Source organism: Homarus americanus, unplaced genomic scaffold (assembly GCF_018991925.1).
Source record: "Homarus americanus isolate GMGI-L3 unplaced genomic scaffold, GMGI_Hamer_2.0 scaffold824, whole genome shotgun sequence".
In the NCBI taxonomy this organism is placed as follows: Eukaryota; Metazoa; Arthropoda; class Malacostraca; order Decapoda; family Nephropidae; genus Homarus; species Homarus americanus.
The window spans coordinates 3,074,673-3,101,560 of record NW_024719328.1 but is presented as its reverse complement, the minus strand read 5'-3'; the positions used below and the strand labels follow the sequence as shown (position 1 = coordinate 3,101,560).

At 45.1% G+C, this 26,888-nt stretch overlaps 1 protein-coding gene across 1 annotated transcript in view; it reads right to left on the bottom strand.

Annotated features, from left to right (window-relative positions):
- Positions 1 to 26,888, bottom strand: part of LOC121860033 (acetyl-coenzyme A synthetase, cytoplasmic-like) — a gene marked incomplete in the record, with an annotated part of 133,900 nt that overhangs the window by 93,705 nt on the left and 13,307 nt on the right. The window contains 4 exon segments of the mRNA XM_042357049.1: positions 19,562 to 19,704; positions 24,411 to 24,464; positions 24,467 to 24,503; positions 24,505 to 24,537. Of these exon segments, the coding sequence (XP_042212983.1) occupies positions 19,562 to 19,704; positions 24,411 to 24,464; positions 24,467 to 24,503; positions 24,505 to 24,537 (267 nt within the window).

Sequence of the window (26,888 nt, the reverse complement as noted above, 5' to 3'; positions counted from 1 at the left end):
CTGACCCTCCGCCGACGATGGACATAGGGGATTTCCTTTGTCTCCCTGTCCTGTCGCGCCTTCGACGTCTCATCTTTCCTCGGGACTTGCCTCTGAGCACACGGACGACCTGGTTCTTCCGTCACTGCTCTCCACTTCAGGACTCAACACTTCGCCTCCGCCGAGGTCCTACAGCTGTAATAGTCACCACACAAATGAACGAGACGGTACGCCTGCTCACTCAGGTGGGCTTTCCTGCTCCCCAGGGGGAGGTGATACTGAAATTCACCACCATCACCCCAGAAACTCGTCGTACCAAGGTAATGGTTCGCCACGTACCCTGGGAGATCCCTATCGACGATCTTCACCCTCTTCTCCCACAACTACTGGACATGGAACGCCGCATCAACCCGGTCTCCAAACGTCCATCCGACGAACTCATCGGCTGGTGGGTGGGCCCCCTCCCCCCGAAGGTGAATGTAGGACCAATTCACAACTGTCCTCTCGACCGATTTATCGGAACCCCGAAAATCTGTGGTCGTTGCCAATCGAGGAAACACCGCACCTGGGAGTGCACGAGGATGGTCGCCTGCGGTTTCTGTGTAGGTCCTCACGACACAGTGGAATGCAAATCGAAAATTCAGAAAAAAATCCCAGTTATAACACGGTGTGTCAATTGCCATGGCAGTCACCACGCCTGGAATGCCAATCCCACAGCGTCCTGGCACTCGCCCGGGGAAAACTTACCTTGTACCACCGCCCTCGTCTCTGATGAAGCCCCTGTCAACCAAACCTCACTCCTATCCACCACCGCCTCTTCCATCCACCAAGGATTTCCCATTGATCTCCTCTCCTCTACCATCCCCCCTATCACCCCTACCACCCATCCTTTCTCCCCTCCCTCCCGTTCTTGGAACAAGGTCGTTGCCGGCCCTGCCACACAGTCACCACCATCTCCTGCCCACCCGGACCTCCGCTGTCTCTCACCAGCACCAGCACCACCACCTCTTACTCACCTGAACCCTCACCGTCCCTCTCCGTCGCTACCACCACCACATGCCCAGTCAGGCCCTCGGCAATCCTCGCCGCCACCTCCAGCTCCTGTACAGGTACACCAAGTTGGTTCTATGGAAACAATCACTCTCCGTTTGGATCGCCACTCCATGCAAATCAACCTTCTCTCTGCCCAACTTGACTTGTTTGTGAAAACAATTGCGACATTGCAGAGGCAACAACAACTCATTCTGAACACCCTGACCCAACAGGGGCGAACCTTGCAAGCCCTGGTGACCCGCCACCTTCCTTCTCCCGAGATGGAGGATCCATCCCTCGCTCTCCCACTCCTCCCTCTCCATTTTTCTCAACAGAATTTGGCACCTCCCCCGGAGCCCCGTCTATCCCCACCGACTCATCTCACACCGGAGGCCGTTCCCTGGACTTAGACCTTGCCGGACAGACCTAGCCCAGTTTGTGCTCTCCCATCAAGTAGATGTCGCTCTACTGAGGAAACCATCACAGACGATGTTACTCCACTCCGCCTCTCTGGCTATACTGTTCACATCCTGCCTCGGTACCGTGGGCAGGCTCGTGGCCTCCTCACCCTTGTGCGTAACACCATTCCATCTGTTCGTCTCCCTTCGCCTGACTCACATGGACCCCCGTCTGAATTACTTTCTGTCTCCCTTACTCTTGGTGACCGGACCCTTCGTGTAGTCAATGTTCATTTCAAGAGTGATTCTCTGGACCCCCAGGCTCTTCACGACCTCCATGATGGGGTTCCCACTATTGTTCTTGGCGACTTTAATGCCCGCCATCCCACTCTTACCCCAGATCATCCCACGCCATGTACCCTTAACGGATCACATCTCTCACAGTTTCTTAATGGGGATGATGATGTTCGCTTTCTTTGTCCTGACGATCCTACTCGCCTCCCCCATAGTTTCCTTGATGTTGGCTTACTATTGAACGGTCATACCTCCTTTCATCCTACCGTCCTCACCGAGCCTGCTCTGTATAGTGACCATCTTGCCGTTACTACCCATATCAGGCTCTCCTTCTCTGCCCCGACATCAGCTCCTTATCGATCCCCTCGTCTTCGTCTCACACAAGATGCTGTTCCTTCCTTTACCCAATACCTTTCTACCTGGGCAGATTCCTATGTTGTCCCCCAGTCCCTTGACTCTTACAGCGCTGATTTTGTTGATGCCGTGTATGACTCTGTCAATCATGCTGCCCCTCGACGCCCTCCCCATTCACCCCAAAAGTGCCACCAACTACTGGTATTGTATCCCTGCCGTGAGACATCTCCGGCGGGTAACCCGTGATCTCCACTCTGCCATACTGAGGTCTTGCTCTCCAGAGGACTGGGAAGACTTAAAAAAATTGGTGCTCCTTTGCAACTCAGGAGCGTCGTCGGATTCGTGAGGCGGACTGGCTATCCTTCACGGGGTCTCTATCGTTCCAGTCGTCACCCTCTTATGTATGGAATCGGATTAATGCTATACAGGGTACTCGACGGGAGGCCTCCTCCCCACCCTGACCCCGCCTCCCTTGCCTGCTCTTTAATGGAGGACTGGGCACGAGCTTGCTCCCCTGAGGCACTTCCAGATCCAATACAGGAGGCAGTGCAGGCTCGCATCGATGCGTCTGAGCCTGTTGTTCGTGCTGCTCTTACCTCCCCTGCCCCCACTGATCATCCCATCACACAGTTCGAGCTTGACAGTGCTTGTCGCTCTGGAAAAGACACCTCTCCTGGGGATGATCAGATAACCTACTCCGTCCTCAACGCCTGTACTAATGTTCCTCACGGCCCCTTGCTTGCTCTCTACAATATGTCTTATGAATATGGGGTTCTCCCGTCCAACTGGAAAAAATGCCACTATTATCCCCATCCCTAAGCCGGGAGATCCTGGGAAATATCGACCCATTAGTCTTACCTCCTGTGTTTGCAAGATGATGGAGAGGATACTCCATCGTCGCCTTCTTCATACCATAGGCGGTTTCCACAACTCCCTCAATGGTTTCATACAACATCGCGGCACAGCACACTCCATTGCTTCCTTTTATTGCAATCAGACTGGCCGCGTCTCCATCTTCCTTGATATCAAGGGAACCTTTGATATGGCTCAGCCTGCCCTCATTTTAGCTGAACTTGTGCGGTTAGGGGTTAAAGGGAGACTTCTTCAATGAATCGCCTCTTACTTCATTGGACGTCAGGCCCGGGTTCGCGTTGAAGGCTCTATATCTCCTGTTCAAGAAATGAACCTCGGCACCCCTCAAGGTGGAGTCCTGAGTCCCACCTTGCTTAACACTCTCATGCACTCCATTGCATCTCTCCCGTGGCCGACAGAAGTTGTCCACTCAGGATATGCCGACGATGTCCTCCTCCAAGTCCCTGACTACCTCAGCATGCAGGAAGCCCTTGATCTGGTCTCCAGAGAGTGTGATTCACTTGGTTTCCTTCTTTCAACTGCGAAAACAAAAGCCATGTGGCATGGTCGTGTTGTACCTCCACCCCTTCTCTTATCAGGAATGCCCTTGGACTGGGTTAATGAGACAAAATACCTGGGTGTGTATGTAACTCGCACACGTTGTCAGATCCCTGAAGTCCGCTATCTTCGAGACATATGCTTTCGGCGTCTCGCTCCCCTCTCTACCATGTGCAGGGGTTCCCTTGGTGCCACCATCCCTGTACTTCTCACCATGTACAAGTCCTTTGTCCGTTCCTGTGTCGACTACGCCGCCCCTGCCCTCGTCAACATTAGTCAGAATGCTGTCAACCGTCTCGAAGTTATCCAGAGGAAAGCTGCTCGTATCATCCTTGGGGCTCCTCAGTGGACACGCTCTACTTCTCTATTTACCGAACTTGGTCTTTCCCCCTTACAGGATCGTGTCCAGGAGTTTTACCTAAAAACTACCGTTTCCATTCTATGGGATACTCGGGGCAACTATGTCCAAGCCAACTTGAATCCTGCTGCCCGAGGCCGACCTCCATCTAGAAGACAGTGGCGAGGGTCATTCATCCGAGCCCTTCAGGAACACGACCTCCTGCCTGATATTGTTGTCACCCCTGCTGTTGGTTCGTCTCCTTCTCCCTGGCTGGATTTTTAACCTGAAGTGATTGCCCTCGGTGGACCGCTCCCTAAATCCCACGTGAACCCTGTTATTCTCCTCAAATACCACCTCTCCAGGATCGCCCACTGGTCCCCAGGTAGGGTCATCCTCTACACTGATGGCTCTGTTGACCCCGCCACAGGTCGGGCCGGGGCTGGTGTCTACATCTCCCGTCCTGATGCCCCTGAGCCTATCAAACTTTCTCTCAGAGTTTCTGACGGGGCATCCTCCACTCAGGCTGAACTGATAGCCCTCCTTGCTGCCCTTCTCGCTGAGGAAGAAGCAGATGGTTTCTGCCCCTTTGCTTGTCTGCTGCGATTCTAGGTCTGCTTTCGACGGGATCACATTTGGATCAGGGGAAAATAAGGACCTCATCCTCCGAATACGAGGGTTAACATCCACACTTCAGGATGCAGGCCGTCCTGTGACATTCCTATGGATACCCAGTCATGTCGGTATCTTGGGGAATGAGGCAGCAGATGGCCTTGCCAAGACTGGCTGCAACAAGGCCACACCTGACTACGTTGTTCCTCTAACACTTTTACAGCTTACGACCCAAATTCGCTGCAAACAGAGAGAAGCTCGGGAAGCAGCCATCCCCCTGGACTCCCCGCCCACCTGGTACGATGTCCTCTGTAAACTTCCTGACCTCTCGTATGTCTATGGGAAAGGGTCGCGGAAAAGGGACGTGATTGCTGCCGTATCATCATTGGGTATGACTTTGCTTGGGAGATTGGTATCCCCACATCTCCTGAGCAATGCTCTTGTGCATTATGCAGAAGACCTGACAGCCGCACCCTTATCCACTACCTCCTAAGATGTCCCCACACACACAACGCTTCCGTGATGCCTGCTGGACCAGCACTCCACGACCCCCTGACGGAGATACAATGATCCTCCCCATACTGGCCAGATCTTATGTAAATAACATTGATTATGTACTAAAGGAATATCCTTCCTTCATTAGGCTTTAGTAAGCCTCTTTATAATATTTATTTATAATGTGTATATACTTGACACACTTGCCAGATGCTTCTGGTGTTATTGTACAGGGGTACCTAGTGACAGCACTAGGATCCCGCTTCCTCTATCAAGGAATAAACAATTGAAATTGAAAAAATTGAATGAACAATACAATTCATTAATAATACGTAGAATATTAAAACACACACGAGGAGACAAGATGGCATTGTTTTCGCGAGTGACAATGGCTCTACATAAGAAACTGAAGAAAATAAGACCCTGGTTGTAGCTGTAGTGAACTTAATGTAAAAAAATTGAATACCTGCATATATGTTTTAAGTACCTAATGTTATTTAATGTTAATAAATGGAACACTAGAAGTAGCTAACCACTAATGGCAAAGAAATAAAGCGAGACGATTGGGAACGCCAACGTATGTACGGTAAGTGTGTACATTGAAAACATATCATCATTTCTCTACATATGAATATGAAAACAACACTTATTTACTGTTCATATATGTTTTAAATAATATTTACTAATGTAAAACAAAAATTCTACTCACTAATGGTGGTAAAGTCTAAAACATAAGGACAGCCAATGAATATTGTGCAAGTTTTTACTCAGATGACGAAGTCATCAGGTTCAACTCTGGCTGAAGCTGTAGGTTTAACTCTGGCTGAAGCTGTAGCTTTCCATAAAGCTGTTGCTGAAACTGTTACTAAACCTGAAGTTGATGCTGAATTTGATGGTTTAGGCCTTCGAATAATAAAGCTGTCGAAAGAACAGCTACTTTCTTTTCTCATTATACATCTTTATGTAGAGGTCATTTGTGTTTAATTTTATTTTAATGCTTTGTTCTGTTAATGGATCCACTTCAGAAAATATGTTCATTGCTTGCTCCATATAATATCCACAGACCTCTCACCTTTTTCATATCATTTTAACACATCTAGTTTCTCGGATAAGCTTCGACACTTTCTATTAGCTTTTGAACCAACACTACCATCACTTGTTCTCTTGCTCATATTGAATAGGGATGTAAAAATGCTGTAAAAAACCTGAAAAAGCTTTTCTCCTGTTCCTGTTCCAGATGCATGAAAACAAAAGGCCCGCCAAGCTCCGACTGTTGTTTACCACTCATTAGCAAGGCAGCTCTTCATTTATTTTTTACAGTAATTTTTTTTTTTTTATAATACTCTGTACATGTCGGGATTTAGTTATTATTTATATGAAAACGTAATTATATTTTATATTTATTATATTTTGGTCATAAATACGAATAAAATAAGGACAAAATTTGAATTGGGTCCTAAATTAACTAGGGTCTTAAAAATGAAAAGTTGTTGGTCGAACCGTTGTTATCGGAGGCTTTACTGTACTGTATATGAGATCTCTCAGTCACCCACTCAGTTATGACTGACACGTTCCTCCTCTCCCTCTCAGATAGGGGTTCTAATTCACCTTCAACTTGTATGTTCATAATATGAATTCCTTTTATGGTTAAAGAGATTCAGAATGTTTAGGTAAATTTTTAGACTTGAATGGCCCATGAGAGCCATTGATTATAAAGTCTTCACTCAACTGGGTGAAAGGTGCACACTGCAGGGACAACTTCATCAGTGTAGGTAGAGTATTCTGTCACTCTAACAAAGGCCTCATATGTCATGGGGTATTTTGCTGGTAAGCATTTCACAGTTTCTTCATCACCTGTGATCAGTTGTGGAATACAGTATTACCCCGCTTTACACGGTTTCACTTTCCGCGATTTCTCGATTCGATTTCTCGATTTCTCATTTACGCAGTACCTTGCCAGAACCGGACTTTCACTTTCCTTTCACTTTCCGCGGTGAAGTATAATTTTTTTTTTTTTTTTATTTAGCTCATAAAATTCATACAAATTACCCGGCCAGAATATAATTTACATTGCTGGAATTCTTACAATATGATGATCATTTTGAATATAAACATCATGGATTTTGCATTAGACATACAAATTTTAGATCTAATGTAATAATTTGGTTTACACAAAGCAAATATTTTATCGTTTGTGCAAAATATATTAAGTTTACATTCAAAATATTCCCTGACCTGCAAGGAATCCAGAAATGTCAATTATATTATCCTAACTTTAGTCTGAGGTATTATTTATTACTAAACGTTAAAATCTAGTGGTTTCACCCAAACATTTCTCAGAGAGGTAGGAGCTAGTGAGCTGGGAAGAAGGGGGGGGGGGATTTGAGTCCATTATTTGAATGGACATTAACCTGGCGACTTTATTTCTCTTAAATATTAATTGTGTGAGCATACCATCATAAAATTTAGATGTTATTTTTACTACCTATAAACATAGGTATTGTGTAGGAAAAAGTGGAGTTTGGGGGTCGGGCCAGTCTCTATTGGAATTAATCCCATATGTTCTGTTGTTCACTTTACGCGGATTTCACTTTTCGTGGTACCCTGTGGGTTCAATTGACCGCGTAAATCGGGGTACTACTGTAATATTTCATATCTCAGTCCTTCATTTACATGCTAAATTAATGAAGGTTAAACACCATTCACTCTTTTACTGTACAGTGGTCCCTCGGTTAACGAACACAATTCGTTCCACAGTCGTTCGTTAACCAAAAATTTCGTTAAACGAATCTATTATTTCAATGGGATATTGGGTGATTGGTTCCAACTCACAGAAAAAGTATAAATATAAAGTACTGTAGTATACCGGTAATGGAATTAACAAAGCATTAAATATACTGTATACTAAATACAGTAGTGCACTGTACAGTATAGTGTATAATAATAAATAAAAAACAACACAATACTTATTTTGAGGTGTGTATGTCGTATTGCCGGCAGCTTTGTTTAAATATCAAACAGCTGATTGTAGAGGCAGTTGATGATGACATGCCATATTCTTTATATTTTTTGTCTGCCTCGCTGAAAGTTAGGATAGCTAACTTAAAGTTTCTCTTCAAACTTACATTAAGAAAAGTTGAGAGTATTCTTTTTATATATTTTTCATCAAGAAACCTTTACACACACACATTGGTTCTAATGCCTTCTTCGTGTTTCATAATAATTTCTGCACTGTATATTATCAATATGCAAACTAAATTTCAGAATGACCAATAATTTTAATGTAAAAATGCAAAAATATTCAAGAGACCAACAAACTGGATGTTTACTCCACTGTAAACTAAGTTAAACCGAGAAGCGTTGTTGGGCGATTCAATCAGCTGGAGGGCACACAAAAACATTATCAATATGTTAACTAAATTTCAAAATGACCAATAATTTTAATATAAAAAATGCAAAAATATTCAAGAGACCAACTTTCTTGATATTTACTCCACTGGAAACGAATGTGAACATTGAACCAATTACTGTATTGGCGGACTAGCCGATCAGCTGATGCGCACAACAAAACGTGTTTGTCGTAAGGATTTCGTTACTCGAACTAAAAATCCTGATGGGAGCTAATTCGTTAACCGAAATTTTGTTAATCGAACCGTTCGTTAACCGAGGGACCACTGTACTTTCTCTTTCACATCAATTCCAAAATGTATAACTTTGATAAGCCACAACAATCACCATTCACTACCATTACATTAACTGAGTTTAATGCAAATGAATATAAATTGATAAAACTATGAATAAATAAACACTACAGTACAGTACTCGTTACCAGGAACAGGGAGTGCCAGGAACACACGATGCACTGGTCTAATAAACTGCACTGTAAGAGCCAAGCATTACAGTACAGTAGTATACTAGCAGAGATAAATGGATCATGCGGACAGCATTATGGAGAGGTTAAGGTGTAGGTGAGAGCTACTGCTGCAGTACAGTACTGTCCTTACCACAGCTGTGCCCTACGTCCTCACACCATCAAAACTTAGTGTACACTCTACAGTACTCTACTTGTACTTGTAAATGTAATTCAACTTGATTACACCAGGAACATCAATCTTATCTTATTCATATAATAAAAAAATTAAAGTATTACTGGCAGTACATGTATACTGTATATAACTGTACTGTACTATACTGTACTCACATATAACAAAGTGCAGTACAGATTATAACACAGTTGTTACAGTATAAGTAACACCATGCTAATAACATGACCCTAAAACCACTTGCTCAGTTTCTTACCTTCACGCACGCACGCACGCACGCACACACACACACAGAGACTCATCAATCACCTCATTACCACCTCAGAGTTAGGTATCCATGTGCCATGTATTATGCGGGGACTATAACGAAATTGATACCAATGATATCCAGGACCAGCTGCTACTATCACAAGCTGTGAACTTTCCCCCACACACGGTCAAAATACCCTTGACCTTATCTCAACTGACTTAGCAGACAAGTACCAACCATCTCAACCAATGCCTCCTATCGGTTGTAGCTCACACCTATCAGTGTTCTGGTCTCCAGCTGCCAGTCATGTACAGACACCCTACATCAAGACCTACAGGCCAATTACTGACTCTGCAGTGCTTCTTTACATGCAGTGGATAGTTCACCATCCCTGGATTGAAGTACTTAGTGTGGATGACGTGGACACCAAATGGCTAAATTATACCAACACCACCACGGAAGCCCACCACCACTTCTTCCCTGAGAAGTCCGTCAGATCTCACCCAGCTGACTTGCCCTGGATCACACCTCGGATCAAACGACTTATGCAACCGAGAGACAGCGCATTTTATCTCAATGACCACAACCGCTACAGGTCCCTTCGACACGAAGTCATCCGTGAAATAAGCACTGCAAAGAAGTCCCACTACCCAACCAAATTGCAACACCTGAAGCAGACCAACAACAGTCAGTGGTATGGTAAGCTTAAAGAACTCTGTGGACTAAACAATAAGACACACCCCCTCCCCTTCCTTACCCATCTCTCTAATGGTGACGCAGCTGAGCAATCAAACAACCATTTCTTAACTATATGCCAGACGTTCCCCCGGCTTAACACAACTAGTCTCCCTGCTTACCTACCAGCCCCCCTTCCCACTGAGTTAGTAAAAGAATTTGAGGTAGCAAAACGTCTGGACAGACTGAAGTTAGAGAGCTCCACCACCCCCATTGACTTACCAATGAAACTCTTCAAGGAGTTCTCCCCGGAGCTTGCTAAACCCCTCTACTCCATCATCAATGCTTCTCTCAGCCAAGCCAGATGCCCAGCTGCCTACAAGACCTCATATGTGTCACCAGTGCCCAAGTCAATCAGCCCACAATGCCTAAGTGAGCTACGACCCATTGCAATCAGCCCAATACCCAGCTTAATGTGCGAAAGTTTCGTGTTTGACTGGGTTTATACTGCAATTGAAGGCGCCAGCAAATTGGAAATAATGTACTTCCTCCACCACTCATTGTCTTGTCAGCTTTCTCGACTACATATACTGCCATCCGGAAAAACGAAAGATGTCTGTGGCTGTCGCCTTCATTGTCTTCACACCAAAGCATTTGACCTAGTCGACCACAATTTGATAACCAACAAAGCTATCAACCTCGGGTTTCGAAGAAGTCTTATACCATGGTTTACAGACTTCCTTAGTGACTGACGCCAAGCCATACGCTTCTGAGGGGCTGTCTCCACTTTTCAGTCACTCACCTGTGGCGTCCCTCAAGGCACTAAGATGGGACCACTCTGCTTCCTTATCTTATCAATGATGCCCTAAGAGAAACCTCTGCTCGCTGGAAATATTTCTACGACTCCACCATTGGGATCAGTGTCAACACCTCAGCTCAGGACTACACCGCCCTTCAGGATTTTTTGAACAGTCTCCAAAACTGGGCCACCAACAAAGACGTCACCATCAACCATACCAAGACCATGGTTATGGACATCAACTTCTTCTCCGACATTGTCCCACCCCCTTCCATTACTTTGGGCCCCAACACACTCCAGGTTGTGGACTCCAATAAGCTCCTCGGCATCACTATAGATAACAAACTAAATTGGAAACCACATGTCAGTAAAGTTGTCAAATCCTCCAGTTTTCGTCTCCACCTCCTCTGCCGACTCAAATCCCTCGGAGTTCCTGAACCCGAACTCCTCAGTGTTTACTCAACATTCATACTTCACAAGCTTACCTATGCCTCCCCTGCCTGGTCTTCCTCCCAAAATGCCACGCAATGTAAACTCCTAGAAAAAGTGCAAAAGAGGGCATGCAAGATTATTCTCTCCCCCTCCTACTCCACATATCAAGAAGCACTCAACATACTGACCCTGTCGGTGTCGGAAATTTCATCAAAAAGTGAATTTCCTTCCAGCAAAATTTTTAACGGGAACAGTCAACAGGGAGGAGTATTTCACTTATAATTACAATACAGTACATTATATTATTATTCTCCTGATACTTGATTCCTAATGTTTGTGCTGCAGTCCCCAATTTCTATGTATTAATCCCTGCATAGTTTTATACAGTACTTTCATTAAATTTTGAGAAAATTTTGCTGCATCATAATATTCTTATTGTAATAAATTGTATTAATGTTTATCTATTAATTTCATTTATTGATATATTTATGAGGGTTAATTAAGTTAAAACCGAGTGGAGCGCAATGCAGCTTCCTTTGTTTCCTTCCTGAAAACCGAGCAGAAGTTTGCTACTCAATCTAACCAGGAAATTTCTTAGTCCAGACCTCAGAGAGAACCGAGCTCTGTGAGTTTTGTGCCTTATTATTGGCGTATTTCTGCATAATTTTCAGCAGTTGTCTCATCCCTGATGAATTATTTTCTTGGACACACACACACACACACACACACACACACACATATACTACATCCTTGACCACCAAAGGGTCGAGACGTACCTGGCGCTCCTCTCGGAGCAGCCAGGTCAACTCTTAAGTTGGCCCATACCAACCCCCTCCCCTGAACCACTTCTCCCCACCGGAGTATCAACAGGTTCTCGCCAGAAGTTACAATTTCATTTGGGAAAGGAATGGAACCAGTGTTAAACAGAGGTGAACATTGGTGAACAGTGCTTGAGTCAGTGAGAACAACTCAACAGTAAAAGTCATATTCAAGTTAACCTTCACACAGTGAGGTCCCAGGTACCCAGTGATAACGGCCCGTGAGACCCAACAACCGGCGATGTGTTAATCCGTCTACGATAGGAAGGCCTGGGGCCACACCTCACTCATATAACACCATCTGTGAGGGAATTACTACACCACATCAGGTCCCTCATAACACCATCTGTGAGGGAATTACTACACCACGTGATGCCCCTCATAACACCATCTGTGAGGGAATTACTACACCACGTCAAGTCCCTCATAACACCATCTGTGAGGGAATTACTACACCACGTGATGCCCCTCATAACACCATCTGTGAGGGAGTTACTACACCACGTGTGCCCCTCATAACACCATCTGTGAGGGAATTACTACACCACGTCAGGTCCCTCATAACACCATCTGTGAGGGAATTACTACACCACGTCAGGCCCCTCATAACACCATCTGTGAGGGAATTACTACACCACGTCAGGTCCCTCATAACACCATCTGTGAGGGAATTCGTACACCACGTGATGCCCCTCATAACACCATCTGTGAGGGAGTTACTACACCACGTGAGGCCCCTCGTAACACCATCTATGAGGGAACTACTACACCACGTGAGGCCCCTCATAACACCATCTGTGAGGGAATTACTACACGTGAGGCCCCTCATAACACCATCTGTGAGGGAATTACTACACCACATCAGGTCCCTCCTAACACCATCTGGGAGAGAGTTACTACATTACGTGTTTGCTGTTCAACACCTACATTAATCTGAATGTTCACTGTATGTTCCTTTACCTTTCTCTAATGAAGGCTTTTGTTAAACCACCAATGTATGTAATAAGTCATTTATGTCTAATGTATATTTTCAGCCTTCGGGCTGCAGAACCTTTTCAATAAACCGTTAATAATAATAATTATCACACACACACACACACACACACACACACGCACGCACGCACGCACGCACGCACGCACTATTACTACTACTTCAGAATCGAGTATGAGAATCATCCAGCTATGGAAAAATGATATGGGTTATTAGGGATGTCACCTAGGCTAGTGAGTTTTGACGTGAGTAAATAGGCCGATACAGGACCGACAGCATCATCCACATTCGTTGCACATGTGGAGGGCTCCATCTACTGTGGGAGGGGCGGTGGCAGCGTCTTTCTGACGTTGGAGCTCCTCTGCATTGGTTTGCAGTCGGGCTAACTCAAAAGTACTGACACCTTCTCATGTGGTGCTCCTCCAAGCGTTACAGTTTGGAGTAATCGACTCCCAGGTGAGGGGGTTGACTTGGCACCTTTTCAGGTTTGTCTTAAGACTATCCTTATACTTTTTCAATTGCCCACCAGCGTTACGTTTACTATTCGTTAGGTGACTGTAAAGTAGCTGCTTTAGCAATCTAATGTCGTCCAGGCGGGTAACATGGCCAGTCCAACACAGTTGTTCACGGATAATGGTAGCCTCGATGCTCCTACAGTTGGTGTCAGCAAGAATGCTGGGATTTGTTCTCTTGTCTTCCCAACAAACTCGGAGGATGGAACGTAGTCTACGTTGGTGAAAGTTTTCAGGTGACTTGAGGTGTCTCCTGTGTGTGACCCATGTCACATTGCCATATAGTAGGGTGGGGAGGACAACTGCTCGATATACGTGCAGCTTTGTGGATAATTTCAGCTCCCTACAGCTGAAGACACGATTTCGGAGTCCGCCCAAGGCTTGAGATGCACATCTGATCCAATGATGAATCTTCATCGATGTCTGCGGCGGTGGATAAGTGGGAGCCGAGATACCGAAAGTGGGCAACATTAGAGAGTGTAGTACCGTTAAGCTGGATGGATGGTGGAGGTGTGTCTGAACCAGGGGCAGGCTGAAGGAGAATCTGAGTCTTACGCATATTCACCTCAAGGCCGAAGTGTGCATACGCATTTGCTTAGGTGTTCAGGATCTCCTGTAGGTCATGTTCAGTGTGAGCAACAAGGGTGAGGTCGTCTGCATACTGAAGTTCAGTAATAGAAGCTGCAGACACCTTTGTTCTTGCCTGGCGTCGTCTTATGTTGAAAAGACCCTTTCAGCCAGTACTCGATGTTCACCCCGCTGGCTAAATTGGCACTGACATGAGAAAGGAAGGCAGCCAAGAAGATGGAAAAGACAGTTGGTGTCAGTACACACCCTTGTTTAACCCCCGTTAGGATGAGGAAGAACTCAGACTGGGTTCCATTGTGTAGGACACTGCCGTTCAAGACGAAATAGAGTTGCCTCACAATAGCGATAAATTTTGGTGGGCAGCCAAAATGGCTGAGGGTCCACCAGAGGGCTTCCCTGTTGACCAAGTCGAAGGCCTTGGTTAGGTCGATGAAAGTCATGTACAGGCCACGACGCTGTTCTCTGCACTTTTCCTGTATCTGGGGGCAGCAAAGATCATGTCAAAGATGCCAAGTGATGGTCTAAAACCACATTGAGATTCTGGGAGAAAGTTTTCGGCCTCATGATGAAATCTGTTTAGGAGAGCAGGGAGATTCCATGGTAGTTGCCACAATCTGACTGGTCTCCCTTGTTCTTATAAATATTGACGATGGAGGCATCTTTAAGAGCATGGGGGATTTCCTCCTTTTCCCATATATTCTCCAGGAGAGAGTGGAGACAGCTGGTAAGTAGAGGTCCTCCTGCTTTATACACCTCGGCTGGGATTCCTTCAGGGCCTAAGGCTTTGTTATTTTTCATCTGTTTGATGGCAGTAGCTACCTCATCCAGGGATGGAGGATAGCTGAAGTGGGTCAGCTCTGGATGTTGAGGGACCTGCTGGGTAATCAGGAAATCCACATCGGTGTTTTAGTTGAGCAATGAATGGTAGTGCTCTTTCCAGCGTTGAAGGAGGCCTTCAACGTCTTTAATTATGTGGTTACCATCAAATGAGCGGAGGGGGCTGCACCACGAGTGATATACCCATAAAATGTTTTAGTGGAAATGAAAAATTTGCACATCTTGTATTGATCTGCAAGTTTTTGTGTGTCACATGCTTTATTTTTAAACCAGTTGTTCTTTAGATTGCGAAGTTCCCGCTGGGCCGCCGCTTTCTTCTTGCGGAAGGTATCAGCTTTGGTCGGAGACTGACGGTTGTTCTGCCAGTCAGTAAAGGCAGCACGTTTATCATCGACGAGTAATTTGATTGCAAGGTCATTTTCATCAAACTAGTCCTGGTGTATTCTTTTGAAATGGCTGAGGGTTTCTCTGCAGGTCTTTGTAATAACAGTATTAAGTGTATCCCATTCAGCAATGAGATTCACGTTGTTTGCTGTTGGGTTGTTTATAAGCCCATGTTCGAGCTGCTCTCTGAAAGCATGTGTTACCGCTGGATCCTCCAGATGCTTAGTAGTAAAAGCTCTTCTGGAGGCTTGCTGCCTTCGCCGTTTTGGGGCGACGTGAAGTGAGAGCTTGCCTCTGACAAGTCGATGATGATCAGTGTCACAATGGTCTAAACCACGCATGGCACGGGTGATGAGGACATGTCGGTGATCTATTTCTCTGACAATGATGTAGTCAATGAGATGCCAGTGTTTGGATTGTGGGTGTTGCCATAACCCTTGAACTTGTTGGCCTGCCTAAACAAGGTATTGGTGATAGTGAGGTTGTGAGCAGCACAATTGCTGAGGAGTAGGCCATTGGGATTACACTTGCCAAGTCCATTTCTCCCTATGGTTCCCTGCCAAATGTTAGCATCTCTGCCAACTCTGGTATTGAAGCTGCCAAGAAGCACAACCTTGTCTTCTCTGGGGATAGAGGTTAGCACTCTGTCAAGGTTGACATAAAAGGCCTCCTTGATGTCATCCTCTGCATCCATGTTGGGGCGTATGCACTGATGAAAAAGGCATGACGTGAGTGATTCAGTGGGACTCGAAGCATCATGAGGCACTCGTTGATCCCAATAAGCAGTTCAGTTAGCCTGTGTAGGATGCGTTGATGGATGGCAAAGCCAACTCCATATATGCGGTTTCTCTCCGCAGCAGGCTTGCCCTTCCAGAAGGTGGAGCCAGATCCCCGTTCTGTGAGTTGGCCTTCATATGGGAGCCGGGACTCACTGATGGCTGCTATGTCGATGTTAAACCTAGCCAGCTCTTTTGCCACAAGGGCAGTTCTTCTTTCACGACGCGCATTTGTGCCAGTATCCAGAAAGGTCCTGACATTCCATGCAATGACCAAGAGAGGTTGTATAGTTTGTTTTTGTTTGGATATGTGATTTTGATTGTGTTTTCGACAGCATAAAGATGACCTTACTGGGTGTGGTTGCCCAGTCAGGTTGGGTTTTTAGGCAGGCTATGTTTAGGGCACCTTTTCTAGCCCCCTCCCCATGTGGGGTGAGCAGAGTGGCTCCTTGAAAGGGCTGCTCAGTCGTACAGACAGGATCGGATTACACTGCTGCCGAGATCCCAGTGCATAAATAACCATCTTATCTGTGCCGCCCATGTGCAGAGTTGTGACTAGAGACTCCCAGCAGTCATCACTGCTTGTCCCTGTCGCCACTCGTCCGTCGCCATACTTTTGGGGGGTATAGGTGGATGATGGCTGCGCGTGAGTTGATTTATGTGGTGAGACAGGAGCGCAGGCTGCAACCACTTATCTTGACTTTCATTTTTCCTGATCCAGTGGTGCAAGTGTTGCAACGACTAGGGAGAGGGAGACTTGCAATGGACTGCCGATAGCCCACTTTGTTGGGTTTTGCCTTAGTAGCCTGTCCATCAGGCATTGCCTTCGTCCGCCGGTGTAGTCGATAGGTTTCCATGGTGGTCATCTCTTGCTCCTACACCGCCGTTGGGGTCTTGTTGGAGCTCTGTAAGCATGTCTGCCTGATGCGGGGCTACACCACAGAGTTTTCGTTCGGGGTTTACTCCCGTAGCCTTATGCCTGCCAAGGTTAATCCACAAGACAGAGAGGCAATGGCTGGTAGGCGCCAGGGCGTGTCCACATGCCAGTGGGCCTATGCACCGTCCCTCTGGGGCCCACTGCTACTCTGAGATCCCCTGCTGATCTAACCTGGGCCCATGGGGCATAAAGTTACCGTGTGTTGCCACGAGGAGGCACAGCAGGAGTCTTGATGGTTAGGAGGCTGTGTACTGGCAGGGGAAGAATTATGCAAGTTGTTTCCCTGTTCGCCAAGAGGGCTAGCCAGCGGCGGCAGCTGAAAGCGAGAGGGAGCAAGCAGCGCTTGCACCTTGACACTAACATAGTGCTGCCACACTAGATGCATTTCACCACGCTGTGTAGTGTGTGTACAAACACACACACAACCTTTGTTTTTAATCTTGAATTTTTTATTGAACCATAATGTACCTGAAAATGTAATTGTAAGCAAGTGTGCCAGCAACAGTACAATACAATACAATACAGTGCCTTGTTGTAGCAGCTACAACTTTATCTACTTGCCTACTACAGTAGTTAAGTGAGTGGTATCTAAAAAATTTTCCATTCTTCCCATAAATGTGTTTCTCCATCACACACTCATAACATAATGAGGAGTAACACACTCATCAAGCCCCAAGCACACTTACCAAGGCTCGGTGGTGGGCACAGTTCCGCTAACCGCTAATTAGCGAAGCTAACTTTCTCCTTAGCGGATTAGCGTTTTCGCTAACTTTAGAAACCATTAGCGGACCAATTAGCTTCCGCTAAATTTAGTTCCGCTAACTTTAAGTCCGCTAACAAAATTTATACATGTTTGTTCCTGTCTGTTGTAAGCGTGTGACGCCGCGACGCGTGTCTCCAACAGCCAGTCAGGCACGCTTGGCTGACTGCGTGTTAGTACGTGTAAACGTGACAAGACATGACTAAGACCAACAATAAGTTATATAAAAATGCACTGGTATAATGTGTATGTGGTTGGTATTGCATATTTACATGAATAATGAATAAGGCCGATAGGTTGTATGAGAATGCAAATTAATTATTTGTGAAATTGGGTACAGTGTACACCTTGATAAGTTGATCATCATCTGATCTTGGCATGATGCTATTTGCTACCTATGCTATACAGTACTATAGTTTTTGGATTCGTTTAATACTTTCTGTCTTTTCGTACAGTAAATAAAGATTATAAAGTGTATGTTGAAACTTGAATGTAAACTAATGTTTAATTTCATTTGTTCATTTAATTATTTGTGTACACCTTGATCATCATCTGATCTTGGCATGCTATACCTTTTTGGAAAGCTCTATGTCTAAGCTACAAGACAACATATGAAAATTTCAGCTCTCTAGGTCTGTTTTTAAGGGTTTTAGAGCCAAAAAACAAACAAACCGAAGCTAAATTCATATAATAAAAGTTAGCGGTTAGCGTTAGTTTCCGCTAATATTTTTAGCTGTATAGCGGTTTAGTGTTAGCGAAGTTAACTTTTTAGTTAGTAGATTAGCGAAGCTAACTTTTCGTTTAGCTGTGCCCACCACTGACAAGGCTATAATCACACCCAGGATGGTGAATGTAGCGGCCACACCTCCTGACATTATAAACTCATGCTCGTAACCCATGACTGAAGGTGGCTTGGACCCCAGGACCCCTCCACTAGTGTGATGGACCCCAGGACCCCTCCACTAGTGTGATGGACCCCAGGACCCTTCCACTAGTGTGATGGACCCCAGGACCCAACAGTGGTGGGGCTTGTTTCATGGCTCCTGAGGCTGCGAGCCACTCATAGCAACTCTGGGTTCTAACACTCTCACTATTAACATTGGCATGTGAGGTAAGGAGGACACACTGCAGCTGAAGGTCATTATAACAGGCCTTAGTGGTCATTATAACACCACCAGACCCACAGGCCTTAGTGGTCATTATAACACCACCAGACCCACAGGCCTTAGTGGTCATTATAACACAGTCAGCATAATGTCTCACCTTAACTAGATCATGATTCATATGTTACTCATAACTGTTGTACATTAAACAAGGATGAAAGTCACTATACTCGTCCTCACAGTCCAGGACTTACCTTCTTCTCAACAGGAGGCCAATTATGAGGTAAAACTCTTGCTTCCATCTAATATAATATTTCACTGTAGTATAATTACTGGTAAAGTTCTGTACTGTACCATAGTCAATCAAGGTGATAAAGCTAAGTAAAGTTAATTATTTATGTGATATTTAACATTTACTGAGTGTTAATAACTTCCTTTCAATCTAATATTGAGTTGTACTGTGCAAGCAATAAGTTTATTATAAGAGTAACCTAACTAGATTTATATACATTACAATATTAATTTACGCAGGACTCCCTTACCAATATATGTCAACTGTTAAATATGAAGACTTACATGAGACAAGTAAACCATTCTGGCCACAAAGAGTCAACATAACGTAAATGACGACCTCACCTCCATATAAAACACAATGGCAAAAGATTTTTACAATTTTAGCTTATTTAAAAAATATATAAAATGTTAATAATGAGAACAAAGCAGATGTAGATAAATATAGATGTACCTTGTCATCAAAATGGGGCTTTTTTGTGGGGTTGCCATTGGCTGTACCATTGGTGGAGGACTGTGGGGCTGTGACAGTCTTCATGTGTTGCACCACAATACTCATCTTTATCTTCTGATTCTTGGCCTGGCATATCTTCAGTGCTGGAGAAACACAATATTGTTGTAATAACAATAATAACAACAATAATAATACTGCAATAATAATAATAATAATAATAATAATAATAATAATAATAATAATAATAATAATAATAATAATAATACCCTGTAATACTTATTCAGTAAAATCATCATAAAAATTTATAATTGGTTTGACACGTACAATCGTCCAACGATGTCATGTCAAGTTTTCTAGAAATTTTAAATCAGAAGGTGGTCTCTGGCAACAACCAGACTCCCTTCATTTGTTTTTAATTTTTGGAGGTGTAACACAATTTTATGAAATAGTCACCAAAAAAACTGATAAATGCTAAAATAGTTGTTCATATATATACTATAATAAGAGAAATCATGTACAGGGTTTAAAATGTTATTACTGTATACACATGCAGGCGCTGTACTGTATTTTTTTTAGATTTAACCAACTTATTCGAGCCGCTCCTTTCAGAAAAAATCAAAATTTCCGCTATATCGAACTTCCCGTTATTTTCACTTGATTTAGCCAACTAGTTTCATAAATCAAGTGTGATTCCATTAAAATCCACACCAAATGTGCCACTTGGCACATTGGGTTTGTATACAACCGGTCAGTCTGTGTCCTACTGCCACTGCACGTGTTGTTCACTGCTACCTCTCAGTCTACCTCACAGTCCACCTCACAGTCTACCTCACAGTCTACCTCACAGTCCACCTCACAGTCTACCTCTCAAGTCTACCTCTCAGTCTACCTCACAGTCCACCTCACAGTCCACCTCACAGTCCACCTCACAGTCTACCTCTCAGTCTTCCTCACAGTCTACCTCTCAGTCTACCTATCAGTCTTCCTCACAGTCTACCTCTCAGTCTACCTCACAGTCTACCTCTCAAGTTTACCTCTCAGTCTACCTCAGAGCCCACCTCACAGTCCACCTCACAGTCCACCTCACACTCTTCCTCACAGTCTACCTCTCGGTCTACCTCTCAGTCTTCCTCACAGTCTACCTCACAGGCTCCACTCCTTGGTCTACCTCTCAGTCTTCCCTCAAGGTCCACCTCAGTCTACCCATCAGTCCACCCTCAGTCTACCTCACAGTCTACCCCAGTCTACCTCACAGTCTACACCTCTCAGTCTACCCTCACAGTCTACTCTCTCAGTCTACCTCACAGTCTACCTCCTCAGTCTACCTCTCCAGTCCACCCCACAGTCCACCCCACAGTCCACCTCACAGTCTACCCCACAGTCCACCTTACAGTCCACCCAACAGTCTACCCTCACAGTCCACCTCCCAGTCTACCTCACAGTCCATCTCCTCGGTCTACCTCTCGGTCTTCCTCACAGTCTCCCCCTGAGTCTACCTCAGTCTACCTCACAGTCCACCCTCCCAGTCTACCTCCTCACAGTCTACCTCTCGGCCACCTCTCGGTCTTCCTCACAGTCTACCTCCTCAGTCTTCCTCCTCGGTCCACCTCTGTCTCTCCTCACAGCCTCCTAGTCTATCTCACAGTCTACCTCCCTCATCTCTCTCCTCACAGTCCACCTCCCGGTCTACCTCCTCGGTCTACCTCTCAGTCTACCTCATAGTCTACCTCCCAGTCTCTTCCCACAGTCTACTCCTCTACAGTCCACCTCCCAGTTTACTCCTCACTAGCTCCACCTCTGTCTACCCCCACAGTCCACCCCACAGTCTACTCCCAGTTCCACCTCCTAGTCTCACCTCTCAGTCTTCCCTCACAGCTCTTCCTCTCAGTCTACCCCACAGTCTACCCCAGTAGCCCACCTCCAGTCTACCCCCAGTCCAACTCAGTCTACCTCACAGTCTACCTCCCCAGTCTACCTACAGTCTACCTCCCAGTCTCCACAGTCCACCTCTCGGTCTACCCTCAGTCTTCCCCACAGTCTACCTCCTCAGTCTACCCATCAGTCTTCCTCACAGTCTACCCCTCTCAGTCTACCCATCAGTCCACCTCACAGTCTACCCATCAGTCCACCCCACAGTCCACCCCCACAGTCCACCCTCAGTCTACCCCACAGTCCACCCCAGTCTACCTCCCCAGTCCACTCCCCACAGTCCACCTCTCAGTCCACCCCACAGCCCACTTCTAGTCTACCTCACAGTCTACCCCACAGTCCACTCCTCAGTCCACCCCACAGCTCACCCTCCCCAGCTCACTTCTCAGTCTACCCCCACAGTCCACCCATCAGTCCACCTCACAGTCTACCCATCAGTCCACCTCACAGTCTACTCTCAGTCTACCCTCAGTCTACCTCACAGTCCACCCCACAGTCTACCCCACAGTCCACCCCACAGTCTACCTCACAGTCTACCTCACAGTCTACCTCTCAGTCTACCTCACAGTCTACCCCAGGTCCCTCTCAGTCTACCCCACAGTCCACCCAACAGCTCCACCTCAGTCTACCCCAGTCCACCCTCAGTCACTCCTCTCGGTCTACCCCTTGGTCTACCTCCACAGTCTACCTCTCTCAGTCTACCCTCATAGCTCACCTCTGTCAGTCTACCCCACAGTCTCACTCCCAGTCTTCCTCACAGTCTACCCCACAGCTCCACCTCACTCAGTCATCCCTCAGCGTCCACCTCTCAGTCCACTCTACATTCTACCTCACAGTTCACCTCCTCAGTCTACCCCACAGTCCACCTCTCAGGCTACCCCAGTCTACCTCTAGTCTTCCCCACAGTCTACCTCCGTATACTAACTACAGGTTTAGCCATCATGCTGAAAGTCTCCAAGAGTCATCTTATGACTGCACACACAGCACCAGCAGACACCATCCTCCAAGAGTCATCTTATGACTGCACAGTACACAGCACCAGCAGACACCATCCTCCATGAGTCATCTTATGACTGCACAGTACACACCAGCAGACACCATCCTCCAAGAGTCATCTTATAACTGTACAGTACACAGTACACAGCACCAGCAGACACCATCCTTCAATAGTCATCTTATGACTGCACAGTACACAACACCAGCAGACACCAACCTCCAAGAGTCATCTTATAACTGCACAGTACACAGCACCAGCAGACACCATCCTCCATGAGTCATCTTATGATTGTACAGTACACATCACCAGCAGACACCATCCTCCAAGAGTCATCTTATGACTGTACAGTACACATCACCAGCAGACACCATCCTCCAAGAGTCATCTTATGACTGCACAGTACACAACACCAGCAGACACCATCTCCAAGAGTCATCTTATGACTGTACACAGTACACAGCACCAGCAGACCATCCTCCAAGAGCCATCCTATGACTGCACAGGCATACAGTACACCAGCAGACACCATCCTCCAAGAGTCATCTTATGACTGCACAGTACACAACACCAGCAGACACCATCCTCCAAGAGTCATCTTATGACTGCACAGTACACAACACCAGCAGACACCAACCTCCATGAGTCATCTTATGACTGCAGTACACAGCAACAGCACCAGCAGACACCATCCTCCAAGAGTCATCAGATGACTGCACAGTCCACAACACCAGCAGACACCATCCTCCAAGAGTCATCTTATGACTGCACAATACACAACACCAGCAGACACCATCCTCCACGAGTCATCTATGACTGTACAGTACACAGCACCAGCAGACACCATCCTCCACGAGTCATCTTATGACTGCACAGTCCACAACACCAGCAGACACCATCCTCCAACAGTCATCTTATAACTGTACAGTACACAGTACACAGCACCAGCAGACACCATCCTTCAATAGTCATCTTATGACTGTACAGTACACAGCACCAGCAGACACCATCCTCCATGAGTCATCTTATGACTGTACAGTACACAGCACCAGCACACCATCCTCCAAGAGTCATCTTATGACTGCACAGTACACAACACCAGCAGACACCATCCTCCATGAGTCATCTTATGACTGTACAGTACACAACACCAGCAGACACCATCCTCAAGATTCATCTTATGACTGTACAGTACACAGCACCAGCAGACACCATCCTCCTAGTCTATCAGTACAAACACAGCAGACACCATCCTCCATGAGTCATCTTAGACTGTACAGTCAACACCAGCAACACCATCCTCAAGTCATCTTATGACTGCACAGTACACAACACCAGCAGACACCATCCTCCAAGAGTCATCTTATGACTGTACAGTACACAGTACACATCACCAGCAGACACCATCCTCCATGAGTCATCTTATGACTGCACAGTACACAACACCAGCAGACACCATCCTCCAAGAGTCATCTTAAGAGTGTACTGAACTGTACTGAGCTTGAGCTGAGCTGAGCTGAGCTGAGCTGAGCTGAACTGAACTATAATTTGTTATGCTTGTACTGTATCAGAAAGGGAACATCATTGACCTTAGGTTCATGTCAATGTTATGTGTTACAACACAAACTTTTACCATGGCAATATTTGGTCAAATTCAGCACAGTTTCCACCAAAAGTATATCATGGTGACCAAACCTACAGAGTTTGGTGCATATCTGCAAATGCAATCTTCAATTTTTTGGAGACACACGGAGATGACAACAATATACTCTGACCTGTAGTTGTGGGCAAGTTACAGTAATGACACCCGGTTTGCTTGCCGGGAACATACTATGGTGAAATATGTAAAAAAAAATCACTGTAGTCAGATTTTGTTCTGATTTTTCATTAAATGTGTACAGAAACAAAGTAATTTATCAAGTGTACCATCATCAGCAATCTCCTTGAGGGCGATGAGCTTGGCACCCCTCCATACAGTCCAGCAGTGATGAGAACAGAGGCCTCAGCGTCCAACATATAGCTCTGACAAGCTGTCTGCAGAGTATCCACCAAACTGAAAATATTAAAAAGGAGTTAGTTCATTCATTACTGTACTCACCGGCTGCTGCCAATTCCTAATAGAGTAGAGTAGAGTAGAGTAGAGTAGAGTAGAGTGATAGGAAGGATGAGACTGTAATCCATTTCTTCCCCTCAGTCATCAAATGAGAGAGACTTCAGACATCACTTACCTGCGATGTCAATAACTTGTGACCGATGAGATTCTTAACCAAGCAATGGTGTGGTGATGCATATCTTGGGTGTGTCTAGTGAGGGAGTATTACTCTAGTGAGGGAGTATTACTCTAGTGAGGGAGTACAGTATTACTCTAGTGAGAACAGAGATATTGGAACATATATTTACTTTGGTATACAGTTAAGTGTTTATTTCAGCTTAGTTAATATGATGTTGGGTCACCAAATGTAGCAAGATCAGTATATACCACAGAAACACCAACCATCCCGGGCCATCACATATTGCATGTAGCATTTCGGAAGTCATCGGGCCCATCTTGGCAGATACATTTTTTGAGATCCTGTACGAACAGTCAACAAAAATATTATTGCACCGCTTTCCATACCTTTCATTCTGGAACACAAGCTGAAATGTTTCGATAACCAGGGTATACTGAAGTGTTGGTATGCCTGTTCTACTTACCAGACACTTCCTTACGACAGAGATACCAGTCGTCTCATGAAGTGATTCATTTACATGTATTAGAATAATATTGACACCTTTGAGAACATTTCGCACAGTGATTGGGGCGAGATCATGACATTTCATACCTATTGTTTAATTTGCTGTCAGATATTCCAAGCACCTCTTAAGGTGCATTAACATATTGGAAACATTGTTGTTAACAATGCTGCAGACATATTAGGCAAAGCTGTTAGCTTTGCAGCAACAAACCCAGACATGACCACAGCAAGGTTTGTACATATTAATGCTGGCAAACCTGTGTGTTTGAAAGCCTTATCCACACCACTACTGACACTGCTACCAACCTGCTGATTACCATTGTTAAAATATGCGGGACACTAGCGTCGCTAAGATGCCAGTCACCTTGTTGACACTGTTGTTAGCACGGTTGTCAGCGCGTGTGGACGCACCTTCACACACCATACTAAACATGTTTTGTATAATACTTAAAGTAGAGGAATGATGGATATGAGTATTTTTGTCTTTCTTTTTTTAATGGTAACAGCCCACCCTGACACAGGTCATCGACCCACAATGAAAATATAAATAAATAAATTGAAAGAGAGAAAGAGTACAGGTATGTTAATCTTCACTATGAAGGTGCCGAAAAATACAGAAGAAGGCAGAGCATTCCATAGTTTGGCTGTGTGTGGAAAGAAGGATTCACTATAACGGGTTATTCTAGTGCGACCGACATCCACACAGAAACTGTGGTCACTGCTGGCAAGACAAGTGTTACGAGCCCACAGCCTTGCTGGCGGTACACAGGATGCCAAATCCACCGAACATTGCCCGTTAAAGTACCTGTAAAAGAGAGAGAGTGAAGCATTCCAAACCACAGATAAAACGGACATAATTAGTGAGCATAAACACCAAAACATGATAACCTAAATTAATCGTCAGCGTCTTTCATCTTATCTCTATCTCCAACACCTAAGAACTAAGGGTTACATCTGTGACCCACACCTATGAATGATATGTCAATGCACCACATTAATGCATGGTGTACAGGTAGTTCTGCTATTAGCGATAATTGTGTTTTTGTAAATATCGTGTTATAGAAAATCCGTAATAGAAATAACAGGGCTTATGGAGAAAATAGGTTAGGTGCAGATTAATCGAAAAAATTTAGTAGTTAGCTAACACAAAGGATAGCACAGTTAAATAAATGTTACATTCATATCTAATAATGAAATCATACAGTAAATTTAACACTTTACCTTGAAAAAATATGAATGTAACTTGATGGGGAGAAGGTGATTTTGAGTTGATAACATCAGCTTCTCTTCAAGTGTTATATCCTTTCTTTTACGATAATCACCGAATTCTATCATCAGAATGCTTTTGAGATATTCTTCTTACCATATTCACAGTTAATACCACAAATTGGAAAATAGTAAGCAAAATCGTTATAGCAAACAAGCGATCGCTTATACAAATATTGTTCGAATTCATAAATCGTTAGAGCAAATTCGCGTATCAAAACACGCTATAGCAGAACTCACTGTATGTAATAATTATGATCCCCATTTGCCTGTACAGTAAACCCTTGCCATTCGCGGGTTTCATTTATTTCGCAGTAAGCAGGTGGTGCTATGGTGGCTAGCTCGCAAGTCTTTTCCTCATGCACGCATCACCCCACGCAGCACATTACATTGTACTGTCAAA